Raw genomic sequence first — 24,845 nt, 5'->3', positions numbered from 1 at the left:
AAGCAGAGAGAGATCACCGCACTCTTCCTTCCCTGGCTCCCTGCTCTTCTTTGCCTGTTGGTTCGTAGCAGATTCCTGTTCTGCAGCGCTAAGGATGGTTCTGCTGGTTCCTGCAGTCTGCCTGCAGTCACAGCTGGCAGCACAAGGCTGAGGAGAGGGCAGATCTGCACCAGTGCAGCTCAGGCACCGCCTCAGAGCTGTGCCAGCGCACAGTGCAAGCACTCGCAGTGACAAAGGTGCCGCTTTAAGAGTTCTGGTCTTTGTGAATGTAGCTAATCTTGTTCTTTTTTCCTCTCTCTTTTCTTCACACGCACGCACCCCCCCAACACCCTCCCTTAGCCAAGTAACATTATGGAACCCAACACATCCTGTGGCAATCAGTTCCCCGGTTTCCCTGTGATTTGATTTCTCCTATTTGAAATCCTCCATTAGCACGACGCTTGCCTCCTTTACACTTACTACAACTTTACTACCTATCTTTTTATACAATAACCGCCCCTCTGAAGATTCCTTCTTCAGTATTTCCTTCCGCTGAAGCTAGTTCTTATCCTTGCTGCTGATTTTCTCTGCCCCATTTTAACTCCACCTGATCTGTTCTGGCATGGGGATCAGAGCTGCACAGGTCTGGGCTCGGTTTAGGGCAAATGTGACACAATTCCCGATTTGTTCCGTGTTCCTCTGCACTCTTTATAAATTTGCTTTTCCTTTTGTGAACTGCCAGAGGTTTTTAAGCCGACACTTTGCAACACCTGCTCTGCCGGCTGCATTCCTCCCGGCGGGGTACGCGCCAGCCGGGGGTGCCCCCGGCACACGGAGCAGCTCCCCAGCCCCCGCCACCCGCGCCCCCGTCCGTCCCCTCCGTCCCCGCCGCCCGCACCCCGCGACAGCGCAGCGGCCCGGGCAGGCCCGGCTGCTCAGCAGAACCCGCCCCCGCCCCGCCCCGCCCCTCCCGAGATCGCCCCGCCCCTCCCGAGATCGCCGCTCCCTGGGATGCGATGTGTCACGTGGCCCTGCGGCCCCGCCCCCTTTCCCGCGCGCGGTCCCGGTGCGGCGGGCAGCCATGGCGGGGCGCGGGGCTGCGGAACGCGTGTTCCCCGCTCTGCCCCGCCTGCAGCCGCTTTCCACGGCCCGGCGCCCGCCCGCGCCGTGGTTCAAGGACCTCCAGGCTGCCGCCGGGACGGCTCCGGGCTGGCGGCGGGGCCGCCCCGAGCGGCAGCTTTCGGCCCCGGGCCTCAGCCGCCCGGTCGCTCACGGAAGCTACGGGAGATGCTGGTGGGAGCGGAGCTGAGGGGCCGGCGGGGTGAGGGGACCGGCGGGGCGGAGGGGGTGGCCGAGGGGACCGGCGGGGCCGAGGGGGATGGGGAGGCTGAGGGACATGGCCCGGCTGAGGGGACTTGGGGAGCTGAATGGACGGGGGAGGTGAGGGGGAGCTGAGGGGGGTGGCGGGGCTGAGGGGGGTGGCGGGGCTGAGGGGGAGCTGAGGGGGGGTGGCGGGGCTGAGGGGGAGCTGAGGGGGGGTGGCGGGGCTGAGGGGGGTGGCGGGGCTGAGGGGGAGCTGAGGGGTTGGCCGGGCTGAGGGGATGGCGGGGCTGAGGGGGGGCCGGGCTGCGGCCGTGCCGTGCCGAGGGACCGGGGCGCTGCGCGGACCAGCGCCGCGGCGGGGCTGAGGGCCGGGGGCCGCGGGGGAAGCGGAGGAGCGGGGCGGCGGTTGAGCGCGGCGTTGGTGCCACCTACCGGCACGGACGCGTCGCAGCAGCCCGGCCCCGTCAGTGCCGACACCTTCCCCGCCAGGCTGCGGCGGCTGGTCAACAGCCCGCGCTGCCGCTCCGTTCGCTGGGGCGCCTCCGGCCGGGGGCTGGTCATCAACCAGCCGCGCTGTGAGTGCGAGCTGCTGGGCGCCGGGCCGGCCGTCGCCGCGCAGCCGGGTGGCCGTGGGGCAGCGGCAGCCGCCGGTTTCTTCAAGACCACGAACTTCAGCAGCTTCATGCGACAGCTCAGTCTCTATGGCTTCCGCAAGGTGGGGATGTTGCCTGGGAGCAGTGTGCTGGGGCCGGGCCCAGAGGGTGGACAAGGCAACGGTGGCAACAGCACCGGGCCCCTGCATCGCTTCTGCAGCCCCCACTTTCGCCGCGACCGCCCCCGACCTCCTCGTCCACCTGAAGCGCCTGACGAAAGGCAACAAGGCGAAGATGGCAGCGGGCCTGGATGTGACCAGCCGCCCACCCAACCGCTTCCAGCGCTTGCTCGGCACGCCACTGAACGGGCAGCCGCTGCCTCCGCCCTCGACGCTCAGCAGGCCTGGTGAGTCGGAGTGGGCCGTGTGGGGCCTTGGTGGGTTTTTGAGAAGCGCTGGGTGGCATGGGATTTGAAAATCAGCACTCCCCTGAGGGAGAAGGGTTACCTGTCCTTGCCGGTGGCATCTCAGTTCACCTGGTGTAGGGAAGCTGTTGTTGTTTATGCAGGTAGATCTGCTGCCAGTAAGCATGAGTAGCATGGTTCACATGTATTTCAGGCTGCCTGTAGACTACAGTACAGTCTCCATTGCGTACTACACTAAGAACACCCTTGCTCGATCTCTGGAGCTGGCACAGCTCTACCAGATGAACGTTACTGCTTCTTGCCCGTCAGTAAGGATGCCCATCAGTAGGGGTGCTTAATAAGCTGTCATTAAATGTGTGTGAAACAGTGAGTCATGTGAAGTGATAACTAGAGCATCCTGTTAGTTTTGTGCAAAGGAGACAAGACCTGGTAGTAAGATTTTTGTCAGTTGTCTCCTGAAAAAGAATTCACAAGCTACGTAGTTTTTAAAATGGATTGAATGAGTAGGTGAGAGCTAATGAGAAAATAATACTGCTGAAAAGCCCTAGAACGTGTTTTCTTTCTTTCTAACCCTCTTTGAGAGGATCTGAATTTTCCCAAGACAAGTGTGAGCCCTCAGGATTATTCCACACATTTTGTATCGGCCCTAAAGCTTTGTAGTTGGTGCTGTGTAAGGCAGATGTGAATATCTTGCTTTGCAGTGCTCTTGGGCTGCTCTAACTGTGGGCTGCTGCCAGAAGAGCACTCCGGCTTCCCATTCCCTTGGTGGCGTGTTAACTGTCATCTTCCTTGCAGCTGATACAGCAACGTGTTGGTTCAGCGCAGTGATCGGAGAAGACTTTAACAGCCTTTTTGTGGCTGGCTCTTGGACCCGGGTGATGCACCCCATGGGTGCAGAGCTGTAAGGCGCGGTGTAGGAGAAGCGGCAGGACTGTGCGAGCAGGAGAAGGGGAGAAGCAGTTGACGGTACTGCTCTCTGCAGCACCGGCTGGCATTTAGAGCAGAGTAGGGTATCACCATGCTCTTGGTTACTGTGTCAGGGTAGGAACTTCATCTAATTCAAGTGGTGTTTTCCGTGATGTGTGTGGAACTGCACGTGCAATACCAAGAAGACAAAATGAAGCATCTGAGAAGGGATGGAACTTATTTCAGTAGGGAGGCTAGGAAGCATTTAAACTAATGATTTGATGTTAACCTTGTTAAGGCTAAGGTGAGTCATAGCAGACTTCAGTGACATGTGGTTTGTCTGATGTAATGCAGACCATTGGTAAAGGAAATTATTAGAAAGAGATGACCTGTTCATTTTTTGTCCTCTGTTTTGATGGCTGCAGTTTCAGAGTTTTTGCTCCAGGAGTCTCATTTTCTAGAAAGACAGAACAAGGAAAACATTGGGGTTTCTATGCAGTCAAGTTCTGACAGGCTGACAATGCACTGTGCGCTCTGTACTGACTGTTTAGGGGCACGTCTGTTCCCAGTGTCTTGCAGGGTGTAACGCTCTGTTAAACATTCAGGAGCAATTCCTGGACAGCAACTGGAGGTTGGTAACTTGGCATCCCGTGGTGTCTTGTTTACGTGTTAGAACTAGATAATCTTCACGTCCCTATCCAAAGGTAAAATATAAACAAAAGAATTTTCATACCCCTGTTCCTTCTCTGTTTATAAATGGTGAAAGTACTGAACAGGAAATAAACGGTCCTATACATTAAGTCTTAGCAAATCTTCAGGGTCAGCTGGTATTTATTTAGTGATTCTTAATGGTTAAATGTGAACTTGCAGAATAATGACTGTATGTTACTGATTTCTTGAATTAGTTTTCATCAGAGGAGTGCAAGAGGTAAATGTGAGGCTATTTTTAAAAAAAGTCCTTTTGAGTGAGAATTGGAAACTACAGGTCTGAGAAAGCCTGGCTTCTAGATCAACCCTATTGACGTGAACCATCCTGAAACTCGTAATTCTCATGGCTAAATGCAATCCTGCAGGGGAGTCACAAATGCAGTAGTTCTTGCAGAAATCAATGAGCACAGGCGTTTGCGGTGTTACTGTCAGTGTTTCCACAAAGTCACCAAAACAGAAATTGAGCTGTCATGGTATAAAAGCAAATGCCATTTCATGAAACAGTAACTGTCCGAGAGAGGAAACTATAAAATAATAGAGAAGAATAAAAGGACTCTCTAGGAAATAACAAAATGGCAAAGTCTGGGATATTTTAGTCTGCACTGAACTAGTTGAGCTGACTGAGAAAAAAATGGCTTTGAAATTTTTTTCTTGACCAAATAAATGACTTGTCATAAAGTACTTGCAAAGTCCTTTGGAGGATTTTGACATTGCCCTTCCCTTAGCTGTTTGTGAGCTGTCAGTAGTGGAGTTTGGTCAAATCTTGCTTTATGATGTCCCTTTTTAAAAATGTATTGTCTGATTTAACACACCGTACTTTCAAAATTGCTTTTGTTTGGTTTAGTAAGTTACTACACATTTTGATTTATAGCACGTTTCTAAATATGGGTAACTCGTTACTGCCAGTTGAAGGAGATTGAATGCTACGCAGACACCTCTGTGTTGGCGCTTCACTCGTGTGCCACACAGCAGTTACTGCATGCTCGGGTCTAAGAGTACAGTCTCCTTTCTGGATTAAGTACGCTGGAGCAAAGGCAGTCTTCCCAAATAACGTTGTAGAGCCTTGGCTCCTCATATTGCCTTTCTTTGCCTGTGAAAACTCCTTTCCTTAACACTTGTTTCGCTTTATTTTGTACCCACTGCAGGACTGCTGACTGGAGGACAGTTTCATCAACTTTACGGTCAAGGTGTTTTCCCTCCTTACTCCTACACGGCAACCTCGTGCCAAGCCCCCAGCACTTCACCGGCACAAAGATTAGATCCGACTCCAGTCCCTTCCACTTGGATCCAGCAGGGACCACTTGGGTTGCTGCCAGGGCAAGGGGCTTCCCCAGCTTTTCCAGATAAAGGGGCTGCCTTTCCGGTACTCCAGACGCTTCCAATGGGAGCCACGTACACACTCCAGCCTGCGGCTTCTCTTCCGCCACTTCAGCAAGGGACTCAAAGCGTTGCCGCATCCATTGCAAATTGCAGCAGCTCTGCATCTTCAGTGCCGTACTCACAAGCCTGCTATCCAACAGGTATGAAAAAATTTTCTGCATTTGCTTTTCAAAAACAGATTTTAAAGTGAGACTTTCAAATATTTTTCTACAATACTCTGCCATGCGTATATCTCAAGTGAGAATTAGAAAGTGTCAACTCTAAAAGGAAGATGGACCTAAAGCAAAAGGAGTTTCTGTTTGGTATTCGTGTCCTTCCTCCAGATTTTGCGTGTCCCCTGGTGATTTTCTGGATAGCCTTTCTGTTGAGGTGAAAGGCCGAGGAGAAGAACATTTGTCCAATACTAGTCGGTGTGAGGCTAACTTTCATTTTTGTTTTTCTAATTAAGCAAAACTTGGACAATGATATTAAAGCACTGAGACCTTGTTAAGAAGTAGTATCCTAGGCCTTGGTCTCATGTTTTTCCAGGTTAAGGTTTTAAACTCAAAGATTAGTCAAAAGTATTGTGCAGAACAGGGGTCCTCAAACTTTCTAAACAGGGGGCCGGCGCGCAGATTAGATGGCAGGAAGTCATCTGCGTCTGCTTGGTTTCCCCCTCCAACCCCCGGCAGGGCTGGGGGTGGTGTGGGGGTTCTGTAAATACGGGGGGCGGTTTGAGGACCCTGGGGGGCCATATCCGGCCCGTGGGCCGTAGTTTGAGGACTCCTGGTGTAGAATATTTCATTCTGCTCGTACTATTTTTGTATCTGAATTTTTTTTCTTGCTTAGCTTCTTTATGTTGTATTTTTTTATGCACTGAAGACTAGAAAGTACAATAGTCTTGGCTCCTTTCTTTTTTCTAAATTATTTCTGCCACAATTGTCAGTCTCACTTAATCACTCAATTACAAAATAAATCAGTCTCACTTAAGTGTTTTTATTCCTCAGAAGAGGAGTTGAAGCAAATTACTGTTCTTTTCCTTGCCCTTACCTTGAATGGGAAAAATCACATGACAGGGTATTTTCTGGGGAGTGGTGGTGTATTTGTTGTTGTTTTGTGGTGGTTTTTTTAATTTCCCTAAAACTTCGGAAATTCAGAACAGTGACTCTTGCCTTGAACAAACTAAAGCTCAGTTATTATTCTTTCCTTCTGCCTGCTCCTCCTTTGGCAGCCGCGCCTTCACAGAGACAGCTAGCTATCCCTGTTTAGAAATCCTACACAGTGAAATCATTACATCTTTTGTGCATCTCTTCTGAGACCTCTGCTGAGAACATTTCAGACAGTAATCAACAGTTCCCATAACGTCATTTTTGTCAAGGAAGGGTTCTGAGGAGCTGGGCATTTCTTGTAGACACACTTAAATGTTTAAGAGACAGGCAACTTCTGCCACGTGCTCCTTATGCAAAGATTTCTGTGGTGGCCAGAGTGTGGAGCCTGCCTTACCAGCTGCTAACTATTAAGTCTTCTCCCAGGAGCAGGTGTCCTGAGAATCACAGAATGGTTTGGGTTGGAAGGGACCTTAAAGATCAGCAAGTTCCCACCCCCCTCCGTGGGCAGGGACACCTTCTATTAGACCAGGTAGCTCCAAGCCTCATCCAGAATACTTGCTTCATTAAGGTGGGAGGTGGGAGGTGGTCCCCGCTTTGCGTTTCTATTGGTTACAGAGCATAGGCTGAAACTCATCATGATGAATTGTAGTTTCTCTGTCTCAGCTAAGGCCCCAGCCCTCTCCCGTAGTCAAGGGAAGGAAAGGGGCGTCTCAGGTGCGATTTCACGTAGCTCAGTTTAGAGTTTGTCTTGGGTAAGATTACTGGTGTCCTGGAAGTGCCTGTTTTGAAGTACTGCCTGTAGGGGAGCTGAGGGAGACCAGCGTAGATTTAGACATGAATATGGAGATCTCTCTCACTGGATGACGCTCCTTTTGCTTTAAGTTTAAAGGATAACTTGGCTATGTTGCTCAGGTAGAATCTTCTGGGGTGGGAGGTGGGTGTGAGAACACAGTGAAAACATATCAAATTTTGCAAGGTGTAATCAAAACTAAAATACAGAAACTTGGGGAATCTGAGGCGTTTGAAAACTCCAGGGAATTAATCAGCGTTTCTGAGAGTGTAAGTGACATTTCAGTGGAGTATGATAAATCTTCTAATTTTCACTGTCACTCTAGGACTGTCTCAGCGGTTTTACTTCTGTGCCTGTGTATCTCTTAATCTCTCTGCTATCCTTTCTTCTATATATTATAACATACAGCATGCTGAAAGCGTGTTTCGTCATATGTCCACATGAAAAACTCTGGTTTCCTTCATCATGAGAGCACAGCAGCAAGATTAGTTTGTTTGGAAAGTGATAGTTAACCTTAAGATACATATTTAGTAAGTGAGAGAACTAAAGAATGTATGTTCAATCTTATTCTTGACTCTATTCATTTCACTTTTGAAGTCCCATTAAATGAAATCAAAGTAGAACTTTGTCAAAAGATTTCATTTTGTGTGTATTCAAACTTGTTTGTTAACTTCCGTGACAAAAAGATTTCCCTGGTTTTTCATTATGATTCTTATTGAAAGGTCAGTAACATAAAATATGCTCATCTAAGTCTTTTTTTCCCCACTAGCCTTAGACCATAATTAGTTTAAGGATTTAGTTCTGTTTACTTTCAACTATCTGCCAAACCTTTGACAGCAGTAGAATCGCGTCAATGAAATGCGTTGAAGCTTTATTATCCGAGAGTGTGTAATAATGAAAAATCAGTCGTGGAGACCATGTGAGAAATATTAGTTATTGCTGCCACCTGACAGTGCAAGTCCAGTCGCGCCTTTTGAATGCATCTGTGCCTGTAGGGTTCATTTACATATGAAGACCTTTCTGGTGAGTGGTAGTTTAGGAGTAGTCATGATATTCTTCGGAATGATACACTCTCGGTTAAGAGAATTCATTTTCTTTGTAAGTCTTAAAATTCACGTGGTCACAAGTGTGTATGAACACCTAGGCTCAGCTATGTGAATACGCTTTCTGTGGTGTATTGTGACAAGAAACTCAAGCAGCCAAATCAGAGAGGTGATACTAAGACACAAAAGACTCTGATGATGAAGTTTCTGCATGTATGTGTGTGTTACCAATTTTACAATATATGTTTTTAATATATCTATACATATCTTAAATATTTTTAAGATTAAGAAATTGGTCTTAAAATGACTTGGGAGGTAACAATAAATTTCTGGAATGTCGTTTACTGTGTGATTATTGAAATGTTTAATCAAAGTAAGCAATAGAACTCTGCACACCAGACACAAGTCCCGGCAGTCTGATAGCTGTGTTTGAATTCTTGCAGCCACACCACAGAGCTGTTCAGCAGCAGCCCACACAGATCCTCTGGCTGGCTGTGCTGGTCCTGCTGCTTCAGCGTGCACCCACGACAGCTTTGTCCAGGTGAGCGTAGCCTACTGAAAGGAGGTGAAAGCGAAGGAGACTGTATGAATGAACTGCAGGTTTGTACACTTGTGAAATTAAGGATATAAATTTGAAAATTGATCTGCTTGATAAAGTGAAAGTGATGTGGTTTACGAATACCTATTTCAAAGAACCACTGAATGTTAAACGGGTAGTTTTGTAATTCAGGTTAGGTTTCAGGGTAGCAGCATAGTGGGTGTCCTCATCAGTGGAGTGTTTTTGCTTGACTTCACCAGAATCACTTTTAGTTAATGAGCCTGCATTTGTATTGGAAGAATGCTCTTGCCTGGACAAAAAGAGATTCTTTAATATTATGAAAATACTGAGAAGCAGCTCCACTTCTTTGTCCCGGACAGCTTCCTGCAGTCCTGAGTTTGATTTGATGAACGAGAAAAACTAAGGTGACTTTTCGGAATGGGCCCCACCTCAGAGATCTCTTATTAAAGATAACTCCAGTACTTCCTGTAAACGCTTTATGTAATTTTAGTGGAAACTGCACCTTATTTGGAGGGCCTGGCTTATCAGATATCAGAAGATCTGAAGTAAAAATGCAAGAGCTTCCTTTTCTATTACAGCATAACGCATATACTTTTTTCCCCCTCACAGAGGACAAGCGAAGCAAGTTATGCTTATGCGTGTTGAAAAAGGGTTGACCTACCCAAGCTTGATCATCCAGTTTCCTGTCTTGCAAATATCAACCTTTCTCTTTTATTCGTGACTTCTTTTAAAAAATAAGCTAATCCAAGATGGGCAGGTTATGGCCAGGGTAACACGTTAGTGTAAGGCTATAAATAGCCAACAGCCAGTCATGCCGTCGATATTGTAGTATTTATTTTTCGCACACTGCATCTTTGTCCTCTCACTTTCATTGTGAGCTGCTTTTTTCATCCAGGACATGAGGATCCATCTGAGCGATGGGCAGTCACAATTAAATAGCTTATCTCGGAAGGCCGAGATCCATGGGATAGTAAATCATTCCAAAGGAGTTGTCAGAGGTGGTGTTGTGGCTAGATTGAAGGATAATATACAGTGTCCAAAGGGTCTAGTAAAAATCAGTTGTTTGGAGAAGCAAGTCCATGGGCGGCGTGTGGAGTCAGAAGAGCTTTCGGCCACTTGCTAGTGGTTGCTTTGTTTCCTGGAAACCCCCAGCAAAAAGCTGCCGAGCATCTGGGCAGACAGAAGGCCAAAGGCAAGCAGTGCCCTGTATCAGTTCCACCAGGTCAGTAACCGGCTGTCTCTGAGCAGGGTAACACAGCTATTGTACCGCGTGGATCAACGGGACTTCTTGAGATTTCCGAGTCTTAGCATAGCCTAGGTCATTTCTCCTGGAACGTGGTGACAGGCTGTGCAGGTGGTACAGAAGACAGCAGTTTGCCTGCGGTTCTTGCTGAGCTGTGGGGAATAATCAGTTTGCCTTTTGTGTGTTCTGGGGCATATACTTCCCCAAACTTCTGCTGGGGGATGTGGCAAGCTGCAGTATTGAGCATCCTGCCCGGCTGGTGTATTGATCATCCATCAGTAACCACTTGCACAAATCCTCAAAAGCGGTAAAATTTATCAGCCCTGGCTGACTAAGCATTTTTATTGTTCTTCACAAAAAATAGAACTATTGCATGGTATATTTCCTATCGTTCCACTCAATACCTTCTACCAGTTGCAGGAATTCAGTGCGATGCTGTTGAAGTGTGGTTTGCGGGGCGTTTTAGGCTGTTTGGTCACGCTGTGTGCTGCTAGGTAGGAGTGGCAAAGCCTATACGAAACTGCTGGACCAGTCCCGAAGACAGCGAACCGTATCGGCACACTAGTAGTCAGCAAGCTGGTTACCAGCCCCGTTTCTGTTGGATCCAGCCGGTGCTTTGTGGTCTCAGAAGGAAAAGCGGGCACTCTTGGACAAGGAAGCCTAACCTTGTGCTGTTCTTACTGGGTCTTGCAGAGAGCATCACTTTTAAGTTTAGGAGAGATTAAGACAGGTGGAGTTTCTGGGTCTTGGAGGCCAGCTGCTGGGCTTGTACAGTACGCACCTGAGCTGCTGAAAGTGTTAGGTGACCCTGACTGGAACATGGGCAGACCAGGCCGGTAACTAACTGGTTGGTTGGCTGCAGTTTGCTCTCCAGGAAAAGCTACAGAGAATTACTGCGTGGAATGGCAAGGGGACATAGGTGGTTATACCCAGACATGGTGGCTGATGATGGTGTATCTCACCAGGTTTCTGAAATCGGGGTTTCAGAGGTTTGTATTACACTCTCATCACGGTTGGTTACAAACCAGGGAGCTCAGGTACAACTTCTTACCCATTTTTCATTTGGGTTCTCTTAAGTGGGGTTTGGATTAGTGTGATGAATCAGTATCCTTGGGTAGGAATGAGTCTTTTGAGAGACCTCCTGCTATCTTCTGCAACAGCAGTGCTGGCAGCTCACAACCATTAGCTCAATACTTCCCCGCTGCTTTATCATAGATGTGAACTGAGGCTACATACGGGATTTCAGCGATTTTTTTATTTTTTTTTTCCTGCCCCCACCTCGTTTTGTTTTTTTTTAATAGCAGCCCTGCCGTTTGATTATTGCTATTACCATGGTTATTAAGCTGTCGGTATTTCCTTGTGGAACTGAAGCAAGAGGTAACGGGAAATGGAAGAAATAAACGTGCAAGAAAAAAGAAGAACTTTCTGACCTTAAAAGCAGTCCTAAGTAGTTTGCTTTTATTTGTAATAAGGAATGATAATCAGCCATGTTATTTCAAAAAGAAGTCAAGTCTGAACTAATTCCGATTGCCCAAGCACTCAAGCCAGATTTGTGTAGTCCTAGCGGTCCCTGAAAAGGTGTGGTTGTGCTTTAATTCCTGCACATGCCACGCTAATCTTGTAAGTGAAATGCCCGTCTTCTGTTTCACCACTTCTGCTAAGTTAGACCATTTTTCCTCTTGAGCTTGAATGACCAGCAAGCTATTAGTCTTTCAGGCCCTGACTTCTCAATCTTTTATCGGTTTTCCTTGTTTCATTGCTGCCTCCCCCCATCCTTCTCCAGGTGAACTAAAAGGATTTAAATTGTACCTTTGTGTGGCCCCTTTCTCCTGTTGGAAATACACACGAGATCCTGTAGTGCATCCAAGAGGACAATATGTGCTATAACAGCTTCAAGCTGAGGTCCCCTAAGAAGAGGCAGAAAAAGCTTCAGTATGGGTGGGTTGGTTGGTTGGTTTTTGGCAGGGATGATCTTATTCCTGGATGGTTTGGTAATCCAGATCTTACTTAGAATCCTGACTACTTATGACACTAAACAAGCAATGCAACAGAAATGAAACACCTTATTAACATTTTAAAAAAATAGAACTGAAAAAAAATCAAATGAGAGGAATAATGTTTGAACCTATCTCATAAAAACATAAAGGTGGCTTAGCCTTTAATGAAAAGATTTTGCTTAACTTAACCTAAATTTCTCAAATTCCAGGTTTTATTTCCCCCTCCGTTTCCCCCCACCCTCCACAGTTTGTGGCTATCTGCAAACTGGCACATGTACACGAATCCACACTAGGACTTGCCTTCACACACCCAGGAGACAGGATCTCATCTCTTTGTGGTATCTCCATCAGGGAGAGACCAAGTCCTTCACTGGCATTTGGTCTGATATGGCTTTCCTAGTAGGTGATCCTGTAGCTTCCTGTTCTCTAATTTACTCGTCTCTGGAAGTAGCTTTTCATTAACCATGACCTCAGCTAAAAGGTCTAAGGATAGTCAGGCACTAAGGACTAGTCCTTCATACTGGATCTCTTCCAAAAGAAGGCTGTATTTTAAATAGACCTGAGTTTCTGTTCAACATCATTGTATGACTTGTATTTGTCAGAAGAAATGACCCTTCTAGTGTCCTTTGACTGAGTCACCTCCAGAAGAAGTAGCAGTACAGACACTGGCTGTTAAAATGTCATCTATCATTTCACTTGGGTAGGACTTGCTGCTTTGGAAAAACTCTTTCATTGTCTTCATTCTGTTTTAAAGGTTATTCGATATATAGGAATGCTACTAAAAAAATCATCACTGGATTGCTGATTGTGTCCTGTCGTCCTGTGATGTTATTACAGTGAAAAATTTTAGTAGTGTTCAGACGTGATCTGTGATGGCAAAGGCAGTCTCTTCTGTAGGTTCTACAAGAAGTGTTTCTGACCTGAAATTCTGTCGGGTTTTTATGCAGATCGATGCAGACTTTGGGTTGTGCCTCTGTGGGACATTGTCATGACCGGAGAGTCCAGATGTGAGGCTGTGACAGGCAGGGCAGTTTTGCAGTATTTGCTTTCACCGGTATTTGAACTCCCACTCATCCTGGGACTGGGGCGTTCCTGGGGGGCACCCCTTGTGTAGATGTGCCTATGGACAATCACTTGAGGAGGAAAATGGTATTATTGGTTAAGAAGCGGTGAGTTCCTCAAGTTGTGTTGTCCATATGCACATTTACAGCATGTGGACCTTTTTCTTTTGCTTAAAAATGATGTGGTTTATACTGATTTTTTTATACTACAACAACAGGAATGCTTGAGTTTTAGAAGGAACTGAAGGCGGGTGGATTTTCTCTCTCATTTTCTATTACGTATGTGGCACGTGAAGAGGGTGGTTCTAGTGTACCCCCACAGGTCCTACTAAGACCAGAAGTCTCTGATTTGAATGCTTGGGTATATTTAACACCTGCGGTGCAAAGGGTGTGCAGACAATGCATCTGCAGGCATACACCAGCTCCTAGTAAGTAACCTTCTCTCCAGGATAGACCATGAATAGAAGAAAGGAAGCGTGCCAAGAGTAAGGTGGTTAATGAAAACCAAGACAAAGCAGTAGCTTTTTTCTTTTTTCTTCTGGTTAAACTTGCTATTAAACTGAGAATAACGGACAATCTTTCAAGCTTTTGGATAAATGGATAAACAGAATCAATACACATCCTGTCATGGTAATTTTTTGATACACAAGTTCACTGTATTTTGTTTTTTCCAGAATCCTCCAATGCAGTCATCTTATGAAGCTGAACTGATGCCGTCTGACTGGCTATGTAATATATCTGAAGAAAACAAGAAGGCAGAAGTCAGTCTTGAAGCCACGTTTCAGGTTGCCGCTGAGGTGCATTCATCATGCAAAGCTGAAAAGGTGGGAGTGGCACCTGTAGAGAGCCAGTATTCGATCCTGGAGTTTAATGGAAATCAGGCACCGCCTGTTAATAGTTACGCACCACCTTCAACTGAGGAAAGCCAGCTGGAATGTCTCACTCTGTAACTTCAGACACATAATTTCTGGTGGAAGCAGATGGAGCACTGAATTTGTCTCCATTACAGCCTTCTGACATTCTTTGTGCTGCCGATCCCACTCTGTCTATAGAAACTGCTGCTGCTGCTAAAATACTACAAGAACTTCTGACCACACAGGAAGCAGATGAAAAACGGAGCAAAGAACCAGATCACCGCCCAGCTGAGTTCTCCCTCATGTTTTTTCAGGAAGAATTGTTCAGTCCAGAGCAGGTAAGGGGTAAGGGGAGGTAAACCAACATCTTTCTTGAGCTAACTATATTTGATAGTAATGCTAGGGTCTGGACCGGTAGCTTTTCAATATTCTTGCCTGCTTAAGAACTGAAGGCTTCTTTAATTAAGCTTTTAATGTACAGTGAAGGGTTTGCTTGGTAAAACAAGATATAAAAAAGAAGACGGAATGAAAAAGTATCCCATGTTTCCCATGTTAATGAGCATGACATGCGTCAGCCTGTTGGCCAAGTTAGGGTGCTCATTTGCATGGGAAACATGCGTAGTGCAGGTGTATTCGTGGTGATGAAGTGGATGCTTTTTTAGGTTGTAACATACCATCTTTAATCTCCAACAAAGAAGAGTATTTTGAGAATTGCTGCTGGAGGCAGATTTTTGCTTAAATTTAGATAAACGGTTAGATTGTTTCTGATAAATAGTTGTAAGTTCTGTTTTCTGTGGAAAGTATAGTTTATTGACATTTGACTGGTATAAAGCATCTTCATTGGTTTATACTTTGTGGTGTACAACAAGTTGTAATTGTACTTCGGTCTACCTGTACCTGGTCTTCCCGGTATGTAAAATTGTAAGTCTCATGAGGGGTGAGGGGCATTCTAGATGTTACTCTGTTAAGGCAGCAAATGCGTGCTCTGCTTTTTGTTTTGTTTTGTTTTGAAAACAAGGTAAGCTCAGGAGATTGACTGCTTCTGTTTCTGCTGCATGAGACCTACCTTGCATGTAGGCACTCAATCTCATTTTTGTGTGTGCATTGAAGCTACTGTCTTATTGTTCTGTCGGTAGCTTGACGCCTTCACTGAAGTTTCTAGATCGGAAATCATCAGCTGGCGCAAACCTCCCGTTGTTGCTTTCAGCGTTATAAAGATTAGTATCTTCCTCTTGGGTATCTTTCTAGAAAGGGGTGTGTATCCTGATCAAGCCTCTGCATAGCTCAAGCCTAGACTAGACCGTTCTGCTCAGTACCGTGTAGGGAAGAGCACATCCCTGTGCTAGTGCATAGAGTTGGCAGCACTCCTTAATTGGTGCCCACTCATTATATTAAGTGTTGACCGCACTTTAAATGTTGTCAGTTTTAGAATTTTGGAACTGCATTTTTAGAATGATAGGTTGTCCCTTGTTGAAGGCCTTTGGAGTCCGTGACCCGAACTTCCTTGTCAAGAACTGGGGGAATTAAGCACACGAACCACGTAGTTGTTTGGGAGGGAGGTTTTGTATATTTGTGAGAATCCTGATGTTGGTCCTGGACTGTAACGGGTTAAATAACTGGCCTCATTTTTTGAGCAATTGAAAAGCAATTCAGGGACTGTTCAGCGTTTTGTTTGACAGATTCCCTCTTTCTGTTAGAACTACTCTTCAACTAGTCTCCTCCTCCCAAAGTCGGGAGAGGGAAGGTTAACTTTAACACCCTACTTGTCCAGAGCCTGGGGTCATGGCAGGTGCAGAACTCTCCAGAGGAGGCTTCGGTGCCTGTACTCCTCACATCAGGCTCCAGCACAGTTTTCTTCCTCATCCCGGAATCTGGAAGCACTCAGGCTTTCAGTGGCTGTTGGTACCATGTGTTTTAGAGCAAGCTTATGACAGAATAGTGGGCGTGCACAGAAGACCGCTCTATTCCTCTCTACACAAGCAGAGGGGGAGCAAATTCCTCCACTGTTCATACAAGAGCATCAGAACAGCTCTGCTGGGTCAGATCAAAGGTTTGTCTTGCCCAGCGTCAAGTCTCAAAACAACAACTGTAACCTGATGTGTAGGGAAGAGCAAGAACAAGGAGCGCAAACAGAGCAGGGCATTCCTGCTTACACATTCCAGCTACTTTCAGCCGGAAGACTTGCGATGATACTGTGTACTTCATCTTGGGTTTCTGCTCTGTGGACTGAAGTCAGCCCTTGAAACTGTCGGTTTTAGCATACGGGACCTTTTGACCAAGCTGGTACTGTTTTGTTTTCTGTTTCGTTCACAGTATTTCCCAGCATTTAATTACTCTTGTGACCAGCACTGAGCCTTGAACTGTCTTCCTTGTAGAAGTAACAGTTTAGTAGAAACCTGCTTTATTCTGTTTTCCCGATTTCCTAAAAGACAGCAAATTAAAGAGCAGCTCTTTACATGAAAAGAGTTAGTACATTCAACAGGTCAGATCCAGCGTTGTCCTCTCAGCCTCAGTGAATTTCTGTCCTAGACTTTTAGAGGCTTTGGCCTTCAATGGGCACCTCTTATTCCACTCCTACTCCTAAGAAATGTTTTATTTTCTTCTTAAAGTGGAAATAGAACATTTCTGTAATGCTTGATCAAGAGGAATTTGCCTCTGATTTCGTTCAGTCTCCTTGGCAGCATACCTATGTGAAGGCTGAAACACTTGCTTTCTTTGGGGAAGGTGAATCCAGCAAACCCTGTTCATGCGAGTTGCTAATTTTAGTACCTCAGCTTCCCATCATGGTTCCAGCTGGGTATAGGTATAGTCCAGTCAGTGTCTCGTAAGTCGTGTAAGTAGTGAGATGCAGCAGTTTTGGCGTTTTTCAGTAACTGAAGTGAAAAGGCAAAACTTTCACGTCTGTCAGCTTTGGTAGCTTTGCTTGATTCTCTGCCAAACAATGTTTTGGACTCTGAAGTTGCAGAAGTATTAGACCTGAGTGGAGGGTCTGTCCACAGGTGCGGTGAATCCATGGTCAGAAACATGTTCGCTTAAAAGACTGAACAATAAAAAAAAGGGATAGCTTGGGAACCAGACTTGTGTGGGCTAGGCTGATGCTGTTAGGATGAAAATGGTATTATTACCTATTACATTAGATTACTGAAGAGTTGGTGTGTAAGATTCTATAAACACAGTGATAAAAAGAAATCTGAAAGGGGTGCTGTGCAGTATGACTGCTCTTCAGTTTCCACACACGCAGCTGTAAGGGTTAAAATTGGACACAGCATTGGAAGTACAGGTTCACCAGTGAGGGGGAATGAAATTTCCTCAGTTTGCTGGCCACGCTCATCCCGGTGTAGCCCAAGGTGTCGTTAGCCTTACTGGGCACTGCAGCATCCCCAGGTCCTTTGCAGAACTGCTAGTTAGAGTGTCTAGACTACTTTCACCACGTGTGCTAGTAACAGTTTCTTGATAATGGTTATCCCAATATGCATGTTACTTGTTTTTTCTTTATCAAACACTGCAATTTGGTATCTACATCCCCTGCCTGGTATTGCTTTTCATTAGTCTCTTTTTAAATAATGAAGTTTGCAGAATTGTTTCTAGAGCAGTTGTCCGGTGGAATATCCGGTTTAGAATGCTTACCTGAGAAATCTTCCCTTCTCTCACTACTTGATGAAGGCTGCTCACTGATTTTTCTAGAACTTGCTATTATGGAAATGTCACCAGGAATAGAGAAGTCATCATCACTCGTGAGACTTGGATTCTAGCTGGTGAAGGTAGTGACCTACAGCCTGCCTGCCTTCTTTGTTTTTGTGCCTGGGAAGGAGTTGTGGTTCAGACATCAGACAAAAGGCACTGCTAGCCACGTGTTTTTCACGTGGCCTTGTTAACAGTACTAAAGCAATACATCCAGACAGCACATTTCAAAGAGGAAAAACCGAGTCAAATGGGTATCCAGCAAGTGCAGGAGGTGTGTGGGAGGGAACTAGTTCTCCCTGGAGTACTCCATTACTGTATTTGCACAGGCCTTTTTGAATGTTATTATACAACTTTGTCAAGCAGTGTATGTGTGTTTCTATTGATACGTATACACATAGCCTGTTATATACTCAACATTGAGTAATGACAGACTCAAGGTGGTGAGCATGATTTTTGGAAAGACTATCTTATTACCAGGTGTGACCTCTTGTCTTCTGTAAACTCACACATAATGGTTTTCAAAAGCTTTTTTTCCCCTTAATAGAAGGAAACATTGCAGGCTCTGAGCAGTCATTCATCTTTAGGTTATTGATGCATAAGATATTTGCAGAAGAGATGACTATTCTAGAACAGGTGATACTGTGAAAATTTTTCTATACTGTGAAAATTTTTCTGTCTAAAGGTAGATTCCAGGTGCTTAACTTTGGGCCTGTACTGCCTCAGTGAAAATGAAACAGAACTTGGTTGTCCGGGTCTTTTTTTTTTTTTTTTTTTAAGCTACAGGTTTTTGCCACATGTTCATGGAAATGTACCAGTTTGCCAAATGGTTGCCTGCAAAATACATGTAGAGCAGCAGCAGAGGGCTCTAAAAAGCAAGCAACACGTTGTAACTTAATGTCTTAACGACTGGATGGGGTGGGGTGAGATTCCCAACCAGAAATGTGTGGTTCACGTGTGGTTCTGCATCACACAGCTCTGTCAAGTTGAGCTAGATCTGTCGTTATTATTACACGTGCTGGTAAGAACGAGTGCACCTATATTTCTTCTAGCTTATTTCTTCTAGCTATTTTAATAACTGAGGGAAAAGTTCAGACTGTGGGGACATGTACCCTAACTTTGTGTATTCTAGTTTTCTGATCTCATATTTTGCTTAATATGATGTTTTGTAAGAGGTTGTTTCAATTTAGCAACCTTAATTCTGAGTTAAAAACACTTACTATGTCAACTGTCTAGGCAGTGTTCACCACCTGTTAGATGCCCTTTTGGAGTGGAGAAGAATAGCTTTTATTTTGTTTTATTGGTTTTATATTAGTTTTATTATAAGATAACATTGAGTGATCTTTGGTTTTATTTCTTTTGGTGTTGTGTTGTGTTTTTTTAAGGAGAATACTAGTGTTAAAAGTGAATCCAGGACATCGGAGACAGAAGAGAGACAATTCACTTCAGGAGCTGAGCCTGTGAACGAATCTGTAGAACAGACAGATTCATCTGTAAAATCTTTCTCCCGGAAAAGACGCAGTTCAGACACAGGCAACTCTCTCGGTAAGAAAGATTCTACGTTTTCTCAGAGATTACGGTGACAGCTACTCTGAAACTAACTATTACAGAAAGGGGAGAGTAGAAGAATTGTTGTCTGCCATGTAGATACCTCATTGTTCCTTCAGTTAAAATACTAAACTTGTACAACCTCTTAGTGTACTTATCAACACACTTCAATAGAGACACGTATGCTAATTACTCTGATGTGGGAAAGGGTATAAATTATGTAAGTAAATAAAACTTGAAGTTCTGGGAGTTGCGCCAGAAACCTGGATGTCACAATATTGAGATTTAAGTCCATAGACGTGTTCGCTGGAGGGCGACAGTGCTGTGAAGGAAACACTGAGTAATGAGGTAACTATGGAAGTTCCAGGGGCAAAACCCACCAAACTGATGAAGCTAGTGTAGAAGTCTGAACTCTTTGTCTCAGATCACTGAACACATTGTACCAGTCTGGTAGTGTCCTGAAGCACATGAGAAAAACAAGCCACAGAGTATCTGAGGCTAAAAACTTCACAAATCTAGTAACTGAAGGGAAAACCTAAATGTCCACAGAATTAGAGAGACGTAAGAGGACACAAAAAGTACTTGGGATCCATTCTAGAGGGGAATTCGGTTCAGCCTGCAAGTCTCTAAGAAGCTGTTTCCCTCACAGCTGTTCATCAAAGAGCCGATGGTGGGGTTTGAAGAGCTGTTGCTCACTTCAAAGGGTGGTTTCTAGATTCCAGATCATGATGCTAGTTAATAGTTCAGCTCATAATGCCCATCAGTTTCAAACATTTAAGTAAGGAATAAAGTCTTTCTGTCAGGAAGCTGAGAAAAAAGGTGGGATGCCACCTTGAAAAAAGACAAGCTTTTGTTTAAAACACATAATCGAGAGTTCTTGTTCAATTACTTCCTGGTATCACAGATAACTAGCAAACTTCTCAGCTTTCATATCTGAAGCAAAACATTTGCTTAACGTGCCAGTTGTAAAGTTATGTACAGGAACATGTTGGAAAGCATTCCCATGGGATTGTTCCACAGGGATGAAACACTGTTATGCTAATGCTAATTAGCAACGATTGGCATAGTCTACTCTCTGGGAAATGTGACGGTCATCCAGGTCTGCAATTCCACTGTTGTACCTTTGGGGCTTGGTGTGCATGTTAAGGGTAGAGATAGACAGCACACCTGAGCCAAACGTGATCAGGCTCAAGCTAGCCCAAAGTCAGTTTGGGTGCATGATAGAAGCCTCCAAGCTGGCATAGCCTGTCGGCTGCATGTCAGCTGTAAGCCTGAAGCAGGCAGGCTCAAGTGCAAGCTGACTTGTGCTGCTCTGACTACACCTTTGTCAGCACCTCCTGTCCTCTGTGAGACTCTGGAAACAACTTCTTTTTTAATCTCTCTGTGCTAAAATGCATCACGATGATTTCCAGGTGTTTCTTGGCAACTTGCCCTCTGAGTGTGTTGGAGTCCTCTCTGTTTTCCTGTTTTCCTTTGGGCACTCCTTTGCAAGTTTTCTGAGCCTGCAGTTTGATACATGCACCCTGCTGTGAAAAAGGCTCTTCTTCCATCTATTTCAGTAGGCTGTTTTTTTCTATGTTAATGTCACTTTTCTTTAACATCACTTTTCTTTGTTACGTGGTGACACCAAGTTCTAGATACCACACAGCGAGAGCCAATATAATGTGGTACATTTCAGTGACTGGGAGCAGCTCTGAGCCCAACCCGAGGTGTTAATCTGTAAAAACGCACCAAGAATCAAACCCGCCTTTGTGGAGAGGGCATTGCTTCCCTCCAAAGAGTGGACTGGACTTCTTTGCATTTCACAGCTGTTCTGTAGCAAGAAAAGACAAGCGTCCTTTCCCTAAAACACCGTCCCCAGGGTTTCCCTCCGTAGCTGCCAGCCCATCTCTGCAGCACCATAAATCACTGAGATGGGTTATCTGCTTCCTTCAAATGGAAAACCAATGTATTTAACCAGCCTTCTCAGCTAAATTCTAGTTTACCAGTTTTAAGAACATTCTGCCCAGCAGAATCTAGATGAAAGGTGTCTCTAGTTCATTGTCCTGTCTCCAACAGTGTCTTCGGCATTTCTGTACCATTAAGCAGAAAAGGCCTCAGTAACCTTCAGTTGATTTTTAGAGTCCCTTTTTGAAGCTGTGCAAACATTTAGCATCCACTGTGGTTTTTGTAAGTTAATGTCATTAATGCAGATTAACTACACAGCGGGTGAAGAACCCTCCTCTTCAACTACTTCTGAGTCCTCCCGGGAGCCAGAGTCTGCTACAAAGGGTGCAGAACTTAACTCGGCGCTAAGATACATCATTGCAAATGATTACGGGCTGTGTCATCTGTTCCCTTCCCACTCTTTTTCTTGAGAGGCGATGGATATGGTGCTCTAGCTCCTGCCGTGTTTATCACACGGAGGTGCAAGGAATAGTTCACCTTTCAGGGACTGCTTTTTTTCAGCCCCAAGCTCACTCTTAGGACATAGATTTGAAGGTGCTGATGATGCATCTGCTTTTCCCACTACTTTCTAGCTGAGCTTGTCTGTTAAAATGGGAGTTTTGAAAGAAATCTGTCCGCTTTTGTTGGCAGCATACACACTTGCAACAGGAGTCCTTTTGGACTTCACAAAGGATTGAGAGGAACTCTGTAAATACTTTGAGTCTCCTTCCCCATCTCCTCTGCATTGTGCTCCACAGGCACACTCAGCTAGTGAGCACAGCTGTACTGGACCTAATATCTGTGGCTTGTGCTTCCTCTTCTAAAAGAGCACGGGAGAAGGACCAGATTCTGATGGGAGGAATTTTTGTTTGCAGCCCGTCTTTCTGGAAATAGGCATCTCAGAATGGAGCAGGGGGCGTTTGTTACTTGTGGATTGAAGCATTTAAGCTGATGCTGAGACATTAAGCAAAAAATCTTTCTTTCTCAATGGCTGACCATATATTTTCTGTGAGTCGTCTAGTCCTGCAAATAATCTGATGACTTTCTCTGACTTTTTTTCTTTTTTATGCTGCAAGGTGCCCTAGACATTTACCACCCACTCCCATGCCGCTGCAGTTGTGTCACTGTGTGTTCTCTCTCATTCCCTCCAAGGTAAATAGATTTCTAGGTGCAATTGCTAAGGGCAAATCTTCATTCAGGCAAGGTCTCCCATGCTGTCATCTGTTCCCTTGAACTGTTTCCTGCACCTTCCAGCCAAAAATACTGTTAATGTTCATTTAGTTTTCCTATCCGGTCACAGTGAGATCTCTTCCTACAAAGGTGTTAAGAGTTAATGTGGGGACAGGCCTGGCCCTGAGCTCTTGAAGCTGAGCTGTGTGAAGCCCAAAGCGAAGTTGCTCTCGGGAGTCCGAGCGGCAGCTGCTTGCTCCAGCTCAGTTGCCATTACCTTGACGTCATTATATATTCATTGAAGGCATTTCAAATTGCCTGTCCTGGCAGTCTGCTCTTTGGGATGAGTGGGTGTCATACCCTGTGTCTTAACTTGCCATAATTTAGAGGTGCATTGTTACAAGCCCCCTCATTTCTCCATCCCTATGCGTTTTCAAGATGTGTTCCCAACAGAGTCTGCTTTGGCAGGAGGCAGGTGTCAGAAAGTGCAAAAGTGGTGCCTATTGGGCAGGAACTTTGTAGTACAGAGAACGAACAGAGGCTGGAAGATGTGAATGTGTTTGTTTAGAGGTTAAATTTCTTGTGGGTGATGTTTGCAGTGGTAGCGCTGTTGTGACTTTATCGGGGTACTTGTTCACTTTCTTGACCTGCAAGATCTGGCCATACGTGGGAAGTATCTCTGTGTTGCTGTGGATCGAGGTAACTGTCAAAAAAGGAGCCTCTTGTCTGTCCTCTCTGTGACGCCACGAGTTTTTTTCTGGGATCCTGGTGCTGGCTGTGGTGTGCTTTGAGGCAGTTGTGCCTTTTCTGGGTAAACAAAGGGATATGGCACAAGCAGGTCAGGCCTTTCTGTAGATACTGCCAGGGGCTTATAGTAATTAATGTTTGGCTTTTGGTATCCATGGTGGCAAAGGCATTTCTAAATAATACATACTGAAGAATGGGAGCACTTTTCTTATAATCTGCTTTGGGGTTTTATATTTAAATTTTTGAAAAATTGGAAGAATTCCTGTTTCTTTAAACAGTAGGCCTCAGGTGATCAGGTTATAGTCTGACATTGAAAGCATATTTTATAGTACCTGATAGAAATGCAATTGCTCTGTATGCTGCCAAGGGAAACATATCCAAGCACTGATACGTACTCAGTGTTCCCTTTTCTTCCTAGATCTCCGTCTACCGGTGGATGTACCTCGGAAGCGGGGGTGCTTTCTGGAGGATGAAATAAGAGAGTGAGAAGTGGGTGACAAATGTGCAGCAGCTGCCAGCTGGATTCCCCTGTCAGACTCCAGCAGCCGTGGAGCTTTGCCCACAACAGCCACTTTGGATCATTTCAGCTGTGTTTAAAAAAAAAAAAAAAAACAAACCCCAACAAAACACCAAAGACCACACACAAAAAAGCCCCAAACAAAACAACAAAAAAACAGCAAAAAAACCAGCCCCACACCACTCTATTTTTTGCTTTCTTTTTAACTTGGTAGGGTATTGTTCAGTAGGCCTCTTTCATTACATTTTCTACCTGTCAAGTTATAAAGCACCGAGTGGTCAGAGTAATTAATATGAAGTAATTCCTTAGCTGTTTGTATTCTTTAGATTTGGAAAGTCTGAACTTTACAGGAACCCTTAAACACTTTCTTGAGACATCCTTACTGGGAAGCAGATGGGTTTTAGTGCTCTGTTAGGAATCTGTTTCACTTACTTATTTATCTATTTAACGTTGTTGGGAGCTACAGTATGCTCGGCATAGGTGGTGGTTGGTGCTCTCGCTGTCTTTGCTTGCAGTCGTACCGTGGCCCTTTACTGGGGATCGTGTATGAAACAAAAGCATTGGAAAGTCGCAAGATTCTGGGTCTGAATGGGTCTGAGATTTCAGGAGAGCAGCTAAAGGAAAGATGAGCTAATTTTCTAAGTGATTAACCAGGAAACCTTCTTCCTTCCTGAACCAGCTCTCTGTTTCACCAGCAAGTGTATGTATGTCACAGCTGCTGATCTTTTACGTTCCTGGGGAATTCTTCTGGTTTAATAATTTCCTTTTGATGCTAATGGTATCTGTAATGATAAGTTATTTATTATTCTAGTACTCTGTTCTAATTATGTCTTGAAAATATTTTTTAAACTTTTAGAGGAAGATTGTACTTATGTTGATAGCAGATCTTAAGTTTTTAATAGCTATACATTTGTGTTCATGTTAAAATACTGTTTGAAGGATAAAGGGGGCACATCCTCTACTTGTGTTCAGGAGATCCATGTGGAAGAGCACCTAAACCATCCATGTAATGGCTTCATGCGTGTTCATACGAGCCAGCCCTGAGCAAAACGCACGAGAAGGGAGCAGAGAAGCTGTCAGGACCGCCTCGGCTTGTATAGCTCCCAGCTGTGGCCGGGATGTGCTAAGGGAGCACCGGGCAGTAAGATGAACTGAGGCGAAACCTTTCCTTACAGCTTCTGTAATAAGATCTTTCTTAACCAGTAGTAACTTCTGTAATAAGATGGTTTGTAACAAGATACTACTTTTTTAAAAATAACTTTTGTAATAAGATGTTTTGTAATAAGGTATTTTAAATAAGTAGCACCT

General features: G+C 45.1%; 1 protein-coding gene across 1 annotated transcript; it reads left to right on the top strand.

The window, feature by feature from the left end:
- Nucleotides 1-1,375: 1,375 nt before the first annotated feature.
- On the top strand, nucleotides 1,376-24,501 carry LOC129785148 (heat shock factor protein 5-like). The gene is given in 8 exon segments (XM_055814151.1): nucleotides 1,376-1,419; nucleotides 1,771-2,137; nucleotides 2,139-2,301; nucleotides 5,079-5,453; nucleotides 8,678-8,775; nucleotides 13,769-14,286; nucleotides 19,015-19,174; nucleotides 23,439-24,501. Coding segments are annotated over 6 exon segments (1,323 nt in total). The 3' UTR covers nucleotides 14,045-14,286; nucleotides 19,015-19,174; nucleotides 23,439-24,501.
- The last annotated feature ends 344 nt before the right edge of the window (nucleotides 24,502-24,845 follow it).

Source organism: Falco peregrinus, chromosome 9 (genome assembly GCF_023634155.1).
Source record: "Falco peregrinus isolate bFalPer1 chromosome 9, bFalPer1.pri, whole genome shotgun sequence".
In the NCBI taxonomy this organism is placed as follows: Eukaryota; Metazoa; Chordata; class Aves; order Falconiformes; family Falconidae; genus Falco; species Falco peregrinus.
Note: the sequence above shows the minus strand (reverse complement) of the source record. Positions and strands in the feature narration are given on the sequence as shown.